At 34.7% G+C, this 19220-nt stretch overlaps 2 protein-coding genes across 4 annotated transcripts; both read right to left on the bottom strand.

Moving 5' to 3' along the window:
• Positions 1 to 381: 381 nt before the first annotated feature.
• On the bottom strand, positions 382 to 3916 carry LOC130802796 (uncharacterized). Of its 2 annotated transcripts, XR_009039805.1 has the most exons (4): positions 2002 to 3916; positions 1552 to 1875; positions 1163 to 1462; positions 382 to 1075 (listed from the first exon to the last, which is right to left on the bottom strand). XR_009039805.1 is itself a non-coding variant. In XM_057666872.1 (3 exons), exons 2-3 carry the CDS (start codon positions 1379 to 1381, stop codon positions 941 to 943), a joined length of 354 nt encoding a protein of 117 aa, XP_057522855.1. In that variant the 5' UTR covers positions 1382 to 1462; positions 1552 to 1912; the 3' UTR covers positions 382 to 940. The 2 variants fall into 2 exon arrangements, 1 of the variants encoding a protein (XP_057522855.1); XM_057666872.1 differs by lacking the exon at positions 2002 to 3916 and having other exon boundaries at positions 1552 to 1912.
• A 261-nt stretch (positions 3917 to 4177) lies between these two features.
• Positions 4178 to 16771, bottom strand: LOC130802795 (uncharacterized). 2 transcript variants are annotated; one of them, XM_057666871.1, is made up of 5 exons: positions 16641 to 16771; positions 15889 to 15960; positions 14170 to 14293; positions 12676 to 13698; positions 4178 to 12073 (listed from the first exon to the last, which is right to left on the bottom strand). In XM_057666871.1, the coding sequence occupies exons 4-5, from the start codon at positions 13242 to 13244 to the stop codon at positions 11323 to 11325; spliced, it is 1320 nt and encodes a 439-aa protein (XP_057522854.1). In that variant the 5' UTR covers positions 13245 to 13698; positions 14170 to 14293; positions 15889 to 15960; positions 16641 to 16771; the 3' UTR covers positions 4178 to 11322. The 2 variants fall into 2 exon arrangements, with proteins under 2 accessions (XP_057522854.1, XP_057522853.1); XM_057666870.1 differs by lacking the exon at positions 16641 to 16771 and adding an exon at positions 16433 to 16632 and having other exon boundaries at positions 15889 to 16299.
• Between the last annotated feature and the right edge of the window lie 2449 nt (positions 16772 to 19220).

Here is a 19220-nt window from a genome sequence, read left to right as displayed (position 1 = left end):
CAAAAGCAGTCTAACATGGCGACGAGAACTCTCCTCGCCAAATCTCTCGCCAGCAGAAGGCGACCAACCTGCGACCAGAACTTCGTCGCCATCTGGGCGAAAACTTTTTCCTAGTCGTTCCGTCGCCTGGCTGGGGCGACCATGCCTTTGTCGCCATGTGGTCGCCAGGAAACAACAGATTTTTTAATTCGCATTATATATATATATATATATATATATATATATATATATATATATATATATATATATATATATATATATATATATATATATATATATATATATGTATATTGTATTTATATATATTTTATATTTGTTGTAATATTAAGATAAAAATATATACACATAAAACAAATAAAAAAAAAATAAAGAGTTGGGACATATTATATAAAAAACAAAAGTTTATTTACAAAGTCATAAAAATTACATATATTTAATCATTGATTGAAGAGGTGGAGGAGGGGGTTGATACAAATTGAGATGCGATTGAATAAATTTCAAAAAGAGTTCTCGTTCTCTTTGGATTTGTTCAGTCAGCCTTTGGTGAGTCTCATAGGCAATTTGAGCATTTCCCATTCGTACCGCTTCCCATAAATGATTGTTGAACTCCATTTGCCGTGCTTCTAAATCTGCAAACCTTTGTTGAATGATGACATCATAATCAGGTTGTGCAGGCTGAGAAGACGGAATATCCGTTGGCTTAGGTGGATAAATAATTTGGGAGGCGGACCCAACCCCAAATATCTTTTTGTTTTTTTTTTGTTTTTTGTGCTTGACCCGCTTTCTACATTTTTTATAGCATCCAACCAAATTTCATTTGGGTCGCGGGTTGAATGCTCCTCCATTAAAGCACGATATTCATCATTTAATAAAACAAAGAAATCAATTACAAATAAACAAAGTATCAATTGATAGTTAAAAAAAAAAGAAATAAATAAGTTTAAAAGATTATTACGTTAACTTTTTGTGACTTGACATTAGTCCATTGCGAACAATCCCCACTTTCAGTGTAAAAGACCCCATGTGTTCGTGTAAATATTTCATAGGCTGTGGGTCTTTGACCTTTCGATTGTTCCTGAAATATTAAAAAAAACAATTTAAAATTAAACAAAAGATAATAAACCAATTCAATATAATACTACTTAATTAACTAAATGCTCACCAAATCCCGCATTGTACTGGCGTGCGGGACTGAGCCACCTATATGGGTGGCTTTAGCTTTGTCTCTTCCTCCACGTCGATTGGAGGAATTCCTAGCCGAAACAGTTTTATTATCAGGGCGTTCCCAATCAGCTTTCGATCGCGCCCAAGTCTCATTATCGATGGAAGGGGGTTTAAAATCAAGCTTGCTTTTCAACGTCCTGCGCCATTTGAAAAGCATATCCGCATAGCGCTTTGCGACTTTTTCCTCCCATGACCCCCGAAAGAAATGTTCGAGGCGAGGGTCCCATTTGTATTGTTTCTAAATACATATATGTTTCATCAAATAAAATACATAAAATAATGTCTATATAATAGGTCTGAAAATAAACAACTAGATAATAATTATACCTTAAATTTATTAAAATAAAAATCTTTCGTGGATTTGGTGACACCCTTCCAATTACTACCCTTCCATCTTCCTCAAATCCTCCACACATAGCTTTGTGATTGTCAAACTTCTAAAATATAAGTTCAACTTGGTAAGAGCTTCCCAAACCTTCACCGATAGCAATTCTCTGAATGCAATTGGAATTAAGCGTTGCATGAAAACATGACAGTCGTGACTTTTCATGCCGAACAATTGATGCTTGGCATGTCAATATTCCTTGCCATATTGGACACATAATCATCGGGAAATCTAATACTTTTCAACCATTGAAGCAAAGCACATATCTGTTGTTCATTTAATATATAGGAAGCTTTAGGAATAGACGTATCTATATATAATCATAATAACATTTTACATGAATTATTATTAATTCTAAATTTAAAACTATAAAGGTTTGAGAGTACACGGACCTATAGGATGCAATTCTGAACGTATACCAAGTTCACGCAGATCGTGTCTACCCTTGATGTGATCCTTTGTTTTACTTGGCACACACAACAAAGTGTTGAAAATGTTATCAAAAACATTCTTCTCTATGTGCATAACATCCAAGTTATGTCGAATCATGTTAGTTTTTCAATATACGCAAATCCTAGAATATGCTCCTCTTCTTCCATCCAGCAGAGTACTTACTAACCTCCTATTATGTTCCGGTGCATCTTCTTCATTGACTCTCAAAAAACCAAACTGGTCTAATTCATCAAGCAATTCATGTCCAGACCGAATAATAGGTGGATCTCTTTTCTCAACAAGGCTTGATCTGAAATTTGTTCTATTTCTCCTATAGGGATGACTTCTATCTAAAAACCTTCTATGACAGTCAAACCACACATCTTCTTGCTATGCGTAAGGTAGAAGGCTTGTGAATCATCCATGCAGTAAGGGCAAGTATATCGGCCTGCAGTACTCCACCCAGACAACATCGAATAAGCTGGAAAGTCATTGATCGTCCACATTAAAGCTGCTCGCAATTGGAAATTCTCCTTTCTTGACACATCAAATGTACAAATCCCCTCCTCCCACAACATTCAGCTCTTGTATTAGTGGTTGAAGATATAAGTCAATGTTGTGCTTTGGATTACTCGGCCTAGGGACAATCACGGTCAAGAACATATACAGCTTCTTCATGCACATCCATGGCGGAAGATTGTATGGTGTAACAATGACAGGCCACGATGAATACTGTTGACCCGAACTTTTAAAGGGGTTAAAACCATCTGTACACAGACCAAGCCGCACGTTTCGAGTCTCCATTGCAAAGTCTGGATGCATGTCGTTAAATGTCAACCACGCTTCAGCATCGGACGGATGTATCATCTCTCCATCTTTAGTGCGGTACTCTGCATGCCACCTCATATGCCTAGTTGTTGCCTCTGAAACATACAATCTTTGTAATCTAGGGCCCAGGGGAAATAATGAAATTGTTTTCGCGAAACCTTATCACCTTTACTGTTTCTTCTCCATCTAGAAGTTTCACAAATATAACAGCAAGTTACATTCGCATTATTCCCCCAATAGATCATACATCCGTTAGGACAACAATCTATCTTCTCAACGGGGTAATCTTAGGGCAACTATTTGTTTTTTCGTTTCATAGAAGTTGTTTATCATCATATTCTCTTCTGGTAACACTTCGTTCACAATAGCACAAATATCGTCGTAACACCTCTCAATGAGACGATGGTCTATCTTCAGGTTTGTAAGTCGACCAATAATAGACATCTTGGTGTGATTTTTACAACCTTTAAATAAAGGACTATTTACAGAATTTAACATTTCAAAGAACTGTCGACACTGAGGGTTTGGATATTCGTCAACGTGTACCAGTGGTTCATTATCTACTGATACTACATCATACTGGGAGGGAAGAAACTGATGGTAAGTGTCTGGAAATACATTAGCTACTACATCATGCACCGTCTGTGAGTATGGATTTGGATTGTTTGACGATTGCTCTCCCACTACCGCTACAACATCAAATGTTGTTCCTACCTCTGTGTTTTGATGATATTCCCACTCATAGTAATTTTCAACAAATCCCCTTCTCATTTGATGTTCTTTTATTTCATTTGGTTCCTTATAACAACAATTTTTACACTTTTTACAAGGACATCTAATCTCAGAACTCATGCTATTTGTATGAGCAAAATCTAAAAACTCTTCCAACCCTCTCATAAATCTTAAACTAAACTTTCCATTTTTTTCGTCGGTTGTACATCCAACTTCTTTGTTGCCTAAAATTCATTTTTAACACCTATATGTAATATAATAATATAATTATTCAACTGATTAGTAAAGTAAGTTAATGACAATTAAAATATATAAAACAATTCATGAAAATAACAATATATGATAATAATATAATTATTCTAATAGCAATTATTAAAGCAAATTAATGACAATAAAAATAAAATATAAAATAATAAAAAAAATATAAAAAAAACTCATGTAAATAACAAAGGAAATAAAATATGTACTAATTAAATAATAAAATTAAATCAAATTAATGACAATAAAAATTAAATATAAATAATAAAAATAAATAAAACAACTCATGTAAACATAAAAAACAAGCTACATAATAGAATAAGTAAATCACTAACCTCTCTTAATTCTTTGGTTTCCGAAATATACACTTCATAACAATTATGCGTCTTATTTATACAAAATATGACGACAACACAACGATTACAAACCCATCGCCATTTTTCAAATTCAAATTCCAAAAATACAAACGAACAATGGCGACCAAAGGGCTACTAATCTAGCCGTCGCCCACTTACATCTGGCGACGAAATGGCGACCTCCATGCCCGTCGCCCTGTATTCGCAAAAGATTAAAATAAAAACAAAAAAACATACTACCGCTGGCGACTAACTGGCGACCAGTTTGCCCGTCGCTAATAACTTTTTCCACCTGGCGACCAATTGTGTTCCTCGCCTTACCGTCGCCCTCATTTACCACTGGCGACCAACAACACTTTTCCTCGCTTTTTTCCATCGCTATTTCAATAGTTATTTGTAGTGTATGTTAAAACAATACAATATTGACAGTGTTTTAGATCAAACTTGGTCATAATCTAGACAAGCTCAAACCTAATTTACTTTTAGGGGATAGAGGAGAACCAAGCTCGAACTTATCATTGTCCCATCAAAATCCAGCTAGCAAAGATATAAGCAAAAAAATCCGATATCTCTTATCGTTAAAGGTAAAGCCCAAAGCCCCAAACTAATACTACTTCCTCCACTTACAAAAGAATGTTACAAAGCGATCGAATGCAACAATCTTTTAGGGGATAGAGGAGAATAATTTTCTTTTTCATCAACCTCATACAACTATTAAACCATCAACCCTTATTTTTTTTATCTCATCAACCCTATATACACGTTTTTAAATTTTCTCTCTAAATGCATAGAATGCGTAATTTTTAAACTTTTCTTAAAGTTATCTTTATAAATACTTCTTCCGTTCTATAATAGTTGTAATAATTTTTTATCCGTTTCACAATATTTTTTCTAAGTTTCTTTAAATTAATCCTTCCTTTTACCTTTATAAAAATATAAATCACTTCAACAAAATTATATATTATTAAATATAATAAAATAAAAATATGTACATACTAAGACTTAGAAAGTAAGACCAAAATAGAAATAATACAAATAAAGTCGTGAACAGAGAGTATTAGAATTTAGAAGTATTTTCTCAACCGTGTTATCAGTGATCTCAAAAAGCTACATTTTATTGTGTTTTGAGGATCCGCTAAATTTTTGTTTTATGGGCGTGTGGGTTCGTTCCAAGAAGTTCAGTGACTTAACTGTGTGTGCTCAGTGTACATCATGTGTGGTGTGGGCCGGGTCTAGGTGGGTGTCATGTTATTTTCAAATTATTGAACCGGTAGTACTTCTATATTCACTATTCATTGTTGAATCACTTCAACTACTTATACAAATTGGCTTTAGACTTGGTCATCTTCTTATTGATACGAAATCTTTTGCGTTGGATTAAGTAGGGTTATTAAAATTTGACTTAGATTAATCGAAATTGATTAAAAGACTCGTCCCAATTGAATAATATGACATTTAAAAGTCAAACCAGATTCACAAGGTATTTACATATAAATATGACCCAAAATCAATAGTATTTTCTCTTAGGGCCCGCTTGTATTGAATGTAAATATTTAGGAGATAAAAAAAAGTCAAACAATTGAAAAAGGTATATAGAGATGCATAGAAAGTAATTGAAAAAATTGTAAAATGAAAATAAATTAGAAAAGATGAATAAAAAAAGAATGATCTCTCATTTGGAGGAAAAATATTTCTCCACATAATGAATCAACAAAGGGCAGTGATCTGATTGTGTTGCCGGTAAGTGCTTCATGGCTGCATTTGCGAACCTGAGACTCCATTCTCCGTTACATAATGCTCTATCTAAACGAGCACTTTTCCAAGTATCAACCGAATTACCCCTTGCCCACGTATGAAAAGCAACCGCACCCGAAAATTCAACTTCCAACAGACCCATATCCTCAACCCACTCATTTAATCTAGCATATCTTCTTGAGGTATCGGCACAGCTTGTCTTTCTAGTGCCATTAAAGTCTCCGGCAAGCATCCAAGGTTTATTTTGAGTTGCCGCAATTCTCTTAATTCTTTCCATAAATCATTTCTCTTAGTTGGGTCGGAGCTAGCATAAACCGCCGTTAAATACCATGGTTCACATCCTACTTTTTTAATATCCATAGTGATGTATTAACCATTTTTAATGATTGGTTCTACAGTGACTAATTCTGGGTGCCAATAAATTCATATACCACCACTAAAGCCTTGGGCGTCTACTTTAGTATGACCACCATAATTAAGAATTGTTGGAATATTTTGAGCTTGTTGCCCTCCTATATGTGTTTCGACTAGAGCTAACACATTAGGTTTACAAGAAATTGGTAGGGAATTGTGATTTAAATTTGGGATTGTGTCCTCCATTAAAACAAAAATAGTTTTTAAGGAACTTACATATGCATCCGAAATAAGACGCATCAATCTTATAACCACAATTGGAATCAATTGTGTGACTATCAATTCCGGGGGTTCCGACATTGGTTCTATCCATGTCTCCATTCTCGCCTTTAGAATATGAGTCAGGGGGTTTGCTATGCCCAAGTATGGCATGTCCATCACCTGACCCACGCAAAGAGTCTTCTCCGGGGGAATTTTGAGTACCACTGGTCTCGATTCTTATAACATTGTTTTGTGCTTCTAAATTTTTGCTAATGGTTTTGTCTCTCACTGGCTTCCTTAGTTTCTTCCGTAGATGCTTCCTTTGTAACAACCTTTAATATATCTTTTCCTAAGCATTGAGGCTGCCAGTTCTAACCTCGGCAATTTCCGTAGTATTTTTCACATTACTTGGTTGCAAAAGTGCACTTAGGGGTTGCTTTTTTTTGGTAATTAACCAGATTCGACTTTGATCTAGCTTTAGATTGTTGACTTTCCTTTCTTCCATGGCATATTTTCCCAAGATTAAAAAATACATCATTATCTTTATTTCGGAAAAAATTTTGGGAATTATTACTTAATCTTATTGTTCCTATTTCTAGGGAAAAATCAGTAGAAACAATAGTTTTTAATCTTATTGTTCCTATTTCACTCCCGTGTGGTTCTTTTATACTGGCACAATTTAAGCTCCCGTGTTCCCGTGTTATTACCCCTTTATTGGGGCAGGTTAGGGGGTAAACCCATTCAATGCGTAATCAAATTAAATGAACATTGATATTTGTCTAGTTAGGTGTTAAGTTTCCTGTATGCTTGTAAACAGGTACAACACAGTAAGTTGTGTGATGATAGGATGAAAGCATGTTAGTGCGTTTTTATTACGCTTATGTACTCAACTTTGCTGATTATATGTTGCATGTTTGTTTGGCCTTGTCTTTACCTTGTCCCTACGACGACCCATTTTTAATGGCGAGTAGTGAGGGCAAGTAAAAAGAAGCTTTTTGGGTGATGAAGCATAATCATAAAGGGCATGAGTGAAGAGCGAATCATGCTTAGTTCTCATAGGAATGTGATGTGTTTTATTTGCTTAAAATATTATTTATTTATATTTACATGCTTAATCATCCTAAACACTTTTTTTAAGGAAAACTCTTCCAAACCATTTTTTTGAGGAAAACTCATCCTAACCACATTTAAGACATGATAACATGTAATTGACATATGTTACCATACTTTCCTTTCGTTTGTTGTAAACTCAGTTTAATTAATGTAATTTCAGTCGTTTTCAAAATAATTTTTTCTTTTACAAACAAATTATACAAGCTTTGGTGTGTGAAGATAGTATTTAAGAAATGAAAGTGTATAGATAAACTAATAATCCATACTTTTTAAAACTGTTTTAATAATTAGACAATCAGCCTATTTATTTATTAGACGGATCTAACCCATTAATAACTGTGGCGGGTCATGGCTTTTAATAGGAATCCAAGGCGTCCAAAGCACTGAACTGCTCTATTAAAGCGCATTCAACGTTCTCCATTGAAGCGCAGTTGCCGTTCTCTGTCGAATCTAGTTCTTGTATCCCCCATTACAGCAGCTTCTGAGGTAAGTTGTTTGTATTTGTTATCATCATATCAAATATCACTAAAATTATGAGATAGTTGAATCAAATATCCCTAAAATTGTGAGATAATTGAATCAAATATCCTTAAAATTGTAGATAATTAAATTAAATATCCCTAAAATTATGAAATAATTGTATCAAATATCGCTAAAATTGTGAGATAATTGAATCAAATATCCCTAAAATTGTGAGATAATTGAATCAAATATCCCTAAGATAATGAGATAATTGAGTCAAATTTGGTTGCTAATGTATTGCACAACACTTTAATGTTTGGATTCAATTATGAAATTAGAGCTCTTATCTCTGGGCCTAGGGCTGCCGCCCTTCCTGCCCTTCCTCAGGGACGGGCTTGGTGGGAGCATGACTATATAGTTATTGATGAATTCAAATACTTAATCCAGTTGAAAATTTTTGTTCACTTTCTTGTATTCTTTTGGCCCCAACGTATTGATGATTATGCAGTTATATTCATTCCTTGATATGGATTTGGATCTCAAGTAGTATGCTGAAGAGTATTACAATGTTTCGATAGAGGAGATTCAGAAAATTAGAGCTAAAAATCATAGTAATTTGTGGTTTGATGCAACAATCAGATCTCTTCATAAGAGGAGGGAGTGGGAAATTTCTTTTGGCAGACATGGTCTCCGCACAAAGCCCCTTGCTCATGTATTGTCGGTAGCTTTCAAACCAAAAGATGGAAGTAGGGATAAGCCGCATGCTATGTATGGTTACATCTATGTTGAGTATTTTCGTTCGAAAACTAATGTGGTGTCTGAGTTGTATAAAAGAGAGAGGGGTGAAGCTGAGATCTTAGGAAGCGACGGGTTGTTGACATTAAATGGTCCTGATTACTCATTTTGGCCATATTATGCATGTATGACATTGATCAAAAATAAAATAATTCTGAACTTAATTAATGATACTGGCAACATTATTGCAAGATCGTTCTTTTTGGATGAAACAAATATTGGAGCTGATTATGAACAAGTCAAGTCTATGTCCATTGATTGCGAGCAAGGTTCTATCATTATTAAGTACATTTGGCGTTCATTGTCGAATAGAGATCAAGGTGTGTAGCAGACAAGGTAAACAACATGATGGTTTGAATGTGAATGGAAAGATTGTTGCTCGTTATGCCAACACATATGGGAATTATTCTTCAGAAGATTGTGTTCTGTTTGAGAAGCAAGATAGTGACCTCCCTGTTGAGATCAATCCTGCAAAACGGTTTCCACTTTCAAGATGTTGGGTGTCATTACCTACTTATTCTTCTCTTATTGTGGACTTTAATTTGTATGAATTTAAAACAATGCATAAAATTATTGATCAATCAGTGGAGTCGTCGGTTGAAGATGGGAGAATAACATCAAATTCAATCTTGCTGGATGATTTAGCTATTCATGTTCATGCCGCATGGTTCTCGCCTGATGTGGTTGGACAGCGGATTGATTCGAAGATTGGATTCCCATCTAGCTTACTCTCGTGGTATGTTGCCTGTTTATCTATGCTTAAAAATTCTTATATGATCTATCTTGCTTGTAAGTCAATAATGTCTTATTTGCTTGGCAAATGTCTGTTTTTGTTTTTTTGGGTATCATCTAATGAAATCCTTAGTGTATGTTCCTATGTTTTCAATTGTCAAATGGTGCAACAATCCGCTTACTCTCGATTGGACAGCGGATTTAGCTATTCATGTTCATGCCGCATGGTTCTCGCCTGATGTGGTTGGACAGCGGATTGATTCGAAGATTGGATTCCCATCTAGCTTACTCTCGTGGTATGTTGCCTGTTTATCTATGCTTAAAAATTCTTATATGATCTATCTTGCTTGTAAGTCAATAATGTCTTATTTGCTTGGCAAATGTCTGTTTTTGTTTTTTTGGGTATCATCTAATGAAATCCTTAGTGTATGTTCCTATGTTTTCAATTGTCAAATGGTGCAACAATTTTACCCAATAAATGCCTACTTGTAGTTGTGACTTTGTTTTTGGGCCTCTGTTTTGCCTAAAATTTATCGGTGTAGGTTAGATTTTCTGGCTTTATATCAAATATAAAAAAAGATTCTGAGGTTAGATTTATTTGTGAGGTACTCTAGTTATAATAAATATCCATGGACTATTATACATGGTTTTTGACTGTTAATTGATATTGGACGAGCTTGTCTTGTTCATGAACTAGTGAAGTATCAAATGGGTCTTATGATTATGCTTAAATGCCAAAATATTGGACTATTTGATTGTGATTATTGAGTAAGTTAAGAACTTCGAGCCATTTGGATGTAAATATTATGTGAATGTATATATTATTTGAATACGGAATGAATTTTTTTCCTTGAAATTTTGGTCAGGAATCATCAGAGTAAGCCATGGGCATCTCCTGCCTTGGAGATATTCTCTGTCTTTTTTGGTCGAGGTAAGCAAAAGACAGTGCAAATTTATGGCTCAATTGAGGTTTTATCGGATGATGATGACAGGATTTGTTATATCTTTAACAGAGATGAAAAAGAAGCATTGGTATTATCTGAAAATGAGAAATCATTACCTGTATCAGATGGTTCCGGAGTTTTTGATGATTGTAGTTCATTACAAATGAAGTTTAGCATAAAGGATACTGAAGACCGTTCAGCTATTCGAGGCTTAGTGGATTGGGTAGCTTCTGTCCTTGGCACTTCTTTGTGGTATGAAAAGCAATTGTGTTCTATTATTCCGGGTCAACATGAAGGATTTGCAGCAATACACTATTCAATCTTCTGAGAAGCTGTTGGTGCAAACATTATGGTGTTTTTAAATCCTAAAACAGAATGCGGTGATGTTTGTTCTAAGATTTGGGGCAGTCTTATTGCTCAATATAGTTGCTATGACTATACATCGCGCTTTAATAAAGACTACTACCGGATTGTGTTATTTGAGAAGATTAAAAATGATCTACTTCAAGTGAGTGATGATTCGAGAATACCACTTTCAAGACCTATAATTGTTGTTTCATCATATGCCTCTCTTATTGTCAACGTAGATATATTATATGTGGCAAATCTGATGAAAACTTTTCATGTGATATAAAAATTAAAATTGGTGAAGTTTTCAAGATCGTAGAGAGGCATATAATATATCAATTTATTATATATCTACAATCTTGAAACCTTCACTAATTTCAATTTTCGTAGCACATGAAAAGTTTTCATCAGATTTGCCACATAGTATATCTACGTTGACAATAAGAGAGGTATATGATGGAACAACAATCATAGATCTTGATAGTGGTATTCTCGAATCATCACTCACTTGAATTAGATCATCCTTAATCTTCTCAAATAATACAATCCGGTAGTAGTCTTTGTTAAAGCGCGATGTATAGTAATAGCAACTATATTGAGCAATAAGGCTGCCCCAAATCTTAGGACAAACATCACCGCATCCTGTTTTAGGATTTAGAAACACTATAATGTTTGCACTAACAGCTTCTGAGAAGATTAAATAGTGTATTACTGCAAATCCTCCATGTTGACCCGGAATAAGAGAACACAATTGCTTTTCATACCACAAAGAAGTGCCAAGGACAGAAGCTACCCAATCCACTAAGCCTCGAATAGCTGAACGCTCTTCAGTATCCTTTATGCTAAACTTCATTTGAAATGAACTACAATCATCAAAAACTCTAAAACCATCTGATACAGGTAATGATTTCTCATTTTCAGATAATACTAATGCTTCTTTTTCATCTCTGTTAAAGATATAAGAAATCCTGTCATCATCATCCGATAAAACCTCAATTGATCCATAAATTTGCATTGTCTTTTGCCTACCTCGACCAAAAAAGACAGAGAAAATCTCCAAGACAGGAGATGCCCATGGCTTACTCTGATGATTCCTGACCAAATTTTCAAGCAAAATCCAAGGAAAAAAATTCATTCCGTATTCAATTAATATGTACATTCACATTCACGTGATATTTACATCCAAATGGCTCGAAATCCTTAACTTACTTAATAATCACAATCAAATAGTCCAATATTTTGGCATTTAAGCATAATCATAAGACCCATTTGATACTTCACTAGTTCATGAACAAGACAAGCTCGTCTATCTTCCAATATCAATTAATAGGCAACAACCATGTATAATAGTCCATAGATATTTATTATAACTAGAGTACCTCACAAATAAATCTAAACCTCGGAATCTTTTTTATATTTGATAAAGCCAGAAAATCTAACCTACACCGATAAATTTTAGGCAAAACACAAGCCCAAAAACAAAGTCACAATTACAAGTAGGCATTTATTGGGTAAAATTGGCGCACCATTTGACAATTGAAAACATAGGAACATACACTATGGATTTTATTGGATTTCATTAGATGATACCCAAAAAAACAAAAACAGACATTTGCCAAGCAAATAAGATATTATTGACTTACAAGCAAGATAGATCATATAAGAATTTTTAAGCATAGATAAACAGGCAACATACCACGAGAGTAAGCTAGATGGGAATCCAATCTTCGAATCAATCCGCTGTCCAACCACATCAGGCGAGAACCATGCGGCATGAACATGAATAGCTAAATCATCCAGCAAGATTGAATTTGATGTTATTCTCCCATCTTCAACCGACGACTCCACTGATTGATCAACAATTTTACGCATTGTTTTAAATTCATACAAATTAAGGTCCACAATAAGAGAAGAATAAGCAGGTAATGACACCCAACATCTTGAAAGTGGAAACCGTTTTGCAGGATTGATCTCAACAGGGAGGTCACTATCTTGCTTCTCAAACAGAACACAATCTTCTGAAGAATAATTCCCATATGTGTTGGCATAACGAGCAACAATCTTTCCATTCACATTCAAACCATCATGTTGTTTACCTTGTCTGCTACACACCTTGATCTCTATTCGGCAATGAACCCCAAATGTACTTAACAATGATAGAACCTTGCTCGCAATCAATGGACATAGACTTGACTTGTTCATAATCAGCTCCAATATTTGTTTCTTCCAAAAAGAACAATCTTGCAATAATGTTGCCAGTATCATTAATTAAGTTCAGAGTTATTTTATTTTTGATCAATGTCATACATGCATAATATGGCCAAAATGAGTAATCAGGACCATTTAATGTCAACAACCCGTCGCTTCCTAAGATCTCAGCTTCACCCCTCTCTCTTTTATACAACTCAGACACCACATTAGTTTTCGAACGAAAATACTCAATATAGATGTAACCATACATAGCATGCGGCTTATCCCTACTTCCATCTTTTGGTTTGAAAGCTACCGACAATACACGAGCAAGGGGCTTTGTGCGGAGAGCACGTCTGCCAAAAGAAATTTCCTACTCCCTCCTCTTATGAAGAGATCTGATTGTTGCATCAAACCACAAATTACTATGATTCTTAGCTCTAATTTTCTAAATCTCCTCTATCGAAACATTGTAATACTCTTCAGCATGCTACTTGAGATCCAAATCCATATCAAGGAATGAATATAACTGCATAATCATCAATACGTTGGGGCCAAAAGAATACAAGAAAGTGAACAAAAATTTTCAACTGGATTAAGTATTTGAATTCACCAATAACTATATAGTCATGCTCCCACCAAGCCCGTCCCTGAGGAAGGGCAGGAGGGGCGGCAGCCCTAGGCCCAGAGATAAGAGCTCTAATTTCATAATTGAATCCAAACATTAAAGTGTTGTGCAATACATTAGCAACCAAATTTGACTCAAATATCTCATTATTTTAAGGATATTTGATTCAATTATCTCACAATTTTAGGGATATTTGATTCAATTATGGATATTTGATACAATTATCTCATAATTTTAGGGATATTTAATTCAATTATCTACAATTTTAGGGATATTTGATTCAATTATCTCACAATTTTAGGGATATTTGATTCAACTATCTCATAATTTTAGTGATATTTGATATGATGATAACAAATACAAACAACTTACCTCAGAAGCCGCTGTAATGGGGGATACAAGAACTAGATTCGACAGAGAACGGCAACTGCGCTTCAATGGAGAACGTTGAATGCGCTTTAATAGAGCAGTTCAGTGCTTTGGACGCCTTGGATTCCTATTAAAAGCCATGACCCATGACCCGCCACAGTTATTAATGGGTTAGATCCGTCTAATAAATAAATAGGCTGATCGTTTAATTATTCAAACAGTTTTAAAAAGTATGGATTATTAGTTTATCTATACACTTCCATTTCTCAAATACTATCTTCACACACCAAAGCTTGTATAATTTGTTTGTAAAAGAAAAAATTATTTTGAAAACGACTGAAATTACATTAATTAAACCGAGTTTACAACAAACGAAAGGAAAGTATGGTAACATAAGTCAATTACATGTTATCATGTCTTAAATGTGGTTAGGATGAGTTTTCCTCAAAAAAATGGTTTGGATGAGTTTTCCTCAAAAAAAAGTGGTTAGGATGACTAAGATTAAGCATGTAAATATAAATAAATAATATTTTAAGCAAATAAAACACATCACATTCCTATGAGAACTAAGCATGATTCGCTCTTCACTCATGCCCTTTATGATTATGCTTCATCACCCAAAAAGCTTCTTTTTACTTGCCCCCACTACTCGCCATTAGAAATGGCTCGTCGTAGGGACAAGGTAAAGACAAGGCCAAACAAACATGCAACACACAATCAACAAAGCTGAGTACATAAGCGTAATAAAAACACACTAACATGCTTTCATCCTATCATCACACAACTTACCATGCTGTACCTGTTTAGAAGCATACAGGAAACTTAACACCTAACTAGACAAATACCAATGTTCATTTAACTTGATTACGCATCGAACGGGTTCCCCCCTAACCTGCCCCAATAAAGGGGTAATAACACGGGAGCTAACCGTGCCAGTATAAAAGAACCACTCGTAAGTGGCGGAATTCCTACGCATAATAATAAAGGAATATACCGTGTCCAGTACTCCAGTAGAAGTTATGGTCAAATATAAAGTCGCATAACTCCCCCCATATGTTCATACTCAAGGTATAAACGTTCCAACAGTTTTGGTGCGTAATCTCTTTCACTTAGCATTATTTACATATTATTAAACTTGGTGATGACTCTCAAACACAACACAAATCAAACATTACAACTCATTCAAGCATTCAAGCATTCAAACATACCAATTTAAATTCTTGAATAATTAGTGACAACATAAATTTAATGTTGAAACCTTTTTTAACTACTTCGGTGTCAAAGACACCTTAAACGCATAATGGTCGCAAATCCTTTCCCTCGGTGTTAGAAACACCTTAAGTGCACATAAGCACCGCAATATAATATATTCCTGTGTACTAAGATACTTAAATAGCTCAATTCCCATGCTTATAGCATCAATAGAAATTATATAAACTATAAAAAAATTTCCTTTTCATATTCCAAACCAAATTAAACATTTAGTTTAATTAATCATGCTCTCTAACATGCCAACAATAAAAGTGTGGTTCATAATCAACATGCCAACATAATTAATTTCAATCATCAATTCATCAAAAATAATTCATACATCACAATTCATTTACCAACATCAATCCAATCAATTCCAACCAACACCTATCATGATACTACTTGGAATTAATTTATCAAAGCCTAGCATGCTTCTACATATTCAAATAATTACCAAGTATGCGAACTTACCTTGAATATAATCTTAAAATCGCCACGAACTAAATAAAATCACTCACTTGGAAGTTGGAAGTCTCCTACAAACTACAATTACAAAAAAGTATTAATACCTCTTTCACAAAAATTTCCAGCAATATATACTCTCTTTAAATCACTCATAAACCCTCTAAAATAATTTGAAATTTAATTTAAAAAACCCTTACTTTTATTTCCAATTAATGGGTATGAAAAATCCTTTTAAGAAACTTAATTATAGCTTATATATAAAAATTCCAGCATTATTAAAACATCTTAAATTTCTGTAATTATGTTTTAAAACACCTATTACAATAATTTAAATCACCCACCATCAAATCCCATCAATAAATATTAATTTAGAAACCTAGGGTTTTCAATTTTGGGCTTTTTAATTCAAAACCAAATCTGAAAATTTACATACAAAATACCTATTAATAAACATCCTAAAATCATCACAAAACCGAACAACAATAATTAAATTTAGGTAGATTTAATTAAAACAAAAAAATAAGTTTTTATTTTATTTTTTTTTGTAAACCACTGGGCATAACCACCAAGGCTGGCTGCCGCCGCTGCCTGATGGCTGCTGCTGTCGGCGAGTTCTGGTGGTGGCGGTCTCTGGCTAGTGTGGGCGTCGCCTGTGGTGACCGGCCGGAGTGTGTGGTGTGTGCGGGTGGTGATTATAATAAAATAAACAAATAAAGGGGAAGGGGAAAAGAAAATAAGAGGAGAGAGAGAGAGTTTACCTTGCACTCCACCTCACGCATATGATGGTTATTTATACCCCTCTCATATCCCTCCTCCTCCTTAAAATTCTTTTACTACCCTTAATGATCCTTTTCCTTGTCAAACTAGCAGTGGCGGACCCAGGAATTTCAATTTGGGGGGGCAAAATCCGAACGTCACGTCGTTCGAATAATTTGATCGTCGTCCGAATAATAGAGCACTTTGAAATATTTAAACCACATTATATCACTTTGTATCCAGGCAGGCCCTAAAAAGTTAATGCAAAGTATTTAGCTAAGGCAAAGATTTAGAACAATTGGCAGCTGTGAAATGAATGCTTCACCAATATGCGACACCATTACAATCTGCACAACTCTCTTGTTTCACCATTACTAGCATTCACCAATTATCACCCACTTCCAAGATTAGTTCAGCTCATACACAACTATATATTTATTCAACCCTTAAACTCTCCTGATGCTCAATCAATCGAAAACATCCCATTTGTCCCAGCAGTCATCAGAAATAACAGCTCAAAACCCTACATATCAAATTTCTCTCTTGATAGCAAAAGGGTGGTTGAAGATTTGATTTCTATTTTCACTCACAGAAGTTTTGATCCCAACAACCAAGAACTGAGTCAGCTCGGTTCTAAACTCACCCCTGAGATTGTTGAAATCGTGTTAAAGGGGATCAGAAATTGGAGAATTGCTTACAAATTTTTTAATTGGGCAAAATTTCAAAATGGGTATGTGCACAATTACTATACTTACAATGTTATGGCTTCAATCCTATCAGGTGCTCGACAAAATGCCCCAATGAAAGCTTTGGCTTTAGACTTGATTGATAATGGACGTTTTATAAGTCCTGGTGCATTGGGTTTTTTTATTAGGTGTTTGGGTAAAGTAAGATTAGTGGAAGAAGCTAATGTGTTATTTGATCATGTTAGGGAGATGGGTATCTGTATTCCTGATGCTGGTATACTCAATTATTCAATCTAATTATTCAAACTATCAAGTAACAACTTGCAACCAATGAACCAAACAAATTATTCAATTAAACAAACAATATAACTATCAAGAATCAGGGGACAAAGGAGCAAGTCTTAAGCTTCAATCAACAAGCAAATCAAGCATGCCTACTTGCATCAACAGGCTAAAAAGTGGAGCACAATTAGTGGATTACTGGGTAACCATTTATGTTCATCCATTCAAAAGGGAATCAATGAAACAAAGAGCTAAAAGAGGAACACCCATAAACCCAAATGTCATAGACTTATTCTGTCATACCCTACCAATCACTCAATCAGCAAGCTCAAATTACAAGCCTCTAAATCCAGAATTCATGCGCTTAAACTCTTTTCTGAAACTGAAAACCAATCATACTTGAAACAATTCATCAAACAAGTAGTGGGCAAGGCACAAAACTTGCAAAATGTCATAAATGAGTCGCTTTCTAATCAACAGAACATTGAACATGTAAAACTTAGACTAAATGAAAAATCTAAGAACACTACACAAACGAATGGCAGTATTACTCAGATTAACAACTCAAAAAAAAAAAAAAAAAAAAAAAAAAAAAAAAAAACAAGATCCTTTGTATATGAAGAAAAAAGATTAAAGAAAGAAACTTAATCTTGAATTCCTGGAAGTATGGAATTGAAGAGGAAGAGGAAGCTGGAAGAGGAAGTATGGAACAGTCAGTGGCGAATCGATTAATCGAAGATTCGAAGGTCGAACACAACAGAACTGTTTACTGTCGATTACTCGATTGTCGAATGTCGAAAGCTAGACTAGAAGACTGGAGCAACTTGGCCGGCCGGTGCCCGGTGCCGTTTGTGGCGGTGGAGATTTGGAGAAGGAAGACTGGAAGAGGTTTCGATTTTCGAATGTGGAACACAGCGTTTAGGCCTTTAGGGTTTCCGTTTGTTTTTGAAATGGATTCCCCAGCATTACATTTTTTAATTTTTTTTTTAAAGGTGATTAGCGACGGGAAGAGTGGTCGCTAGGTGGTCGCTAAGTGGTCGCTAAGTGGTCGCAAAAAATAATTTTTTTTTTTAAATCTGATTTATTTTTTTCAAATTGGGGGGGCCACTGCCCCCCCTTGCCCCTAGCTGGGTCCGCCCCTGCAAACTAGTACTCATTTTAACTTTCCTTAAATATCATTGACTTTAAAAATTATCTTTTTTTTATAAAATAATATGCCCCTATATTTTTAAATTCGTAAACTAAAATATTTTCAAGATTATAAAATAATTAAAAATAAAATTTTTTAAAATAATTCTTTTTGAATTAATAAAAACCATAAATAATTTATTTCGAATTATTTAAATACTTTAAGAAATTCTAATTTAAATGAAAATACGTATAAAAATACAGGGTGCTACATCGGCAGATCTACAAACCACCACCTCCTACCTCGCCATTCCATACAGATGACTTTTCTGCAGCCTTCCTTCCAACCTTGCTTAATTTCTTCAAAACAGGTGCAAAGTCTCTGAAAAATAGGTGGATTTGTTTGTTTGGAAGTATCCTTTACCACCAATTGAGTAGTTGTTCTAGGAGCCATGGAGCTTGTATATACCTCTCAACTTTCATATA

This window comes from Amaranthus tricolor, chromosome 16, assembly GCF_026212465.1.
Source record: "Amaranthus tricolor cultivar Red isolate AtriRed21 chromosome 16, ASM2621246v1, whole genome shotgun sequence".
Taxonomy (NCBI): domain Eukaryota; kingdom Viridiplantae; phylum Streptophyta; class Magnoliopsida; order Caryophyllales; family Amaranthaceae; genus Amaranthus; species Amaranthus tricolor.
This window is presented reverse-complemented; position numbering and strand designations above follow the sequence as displayed.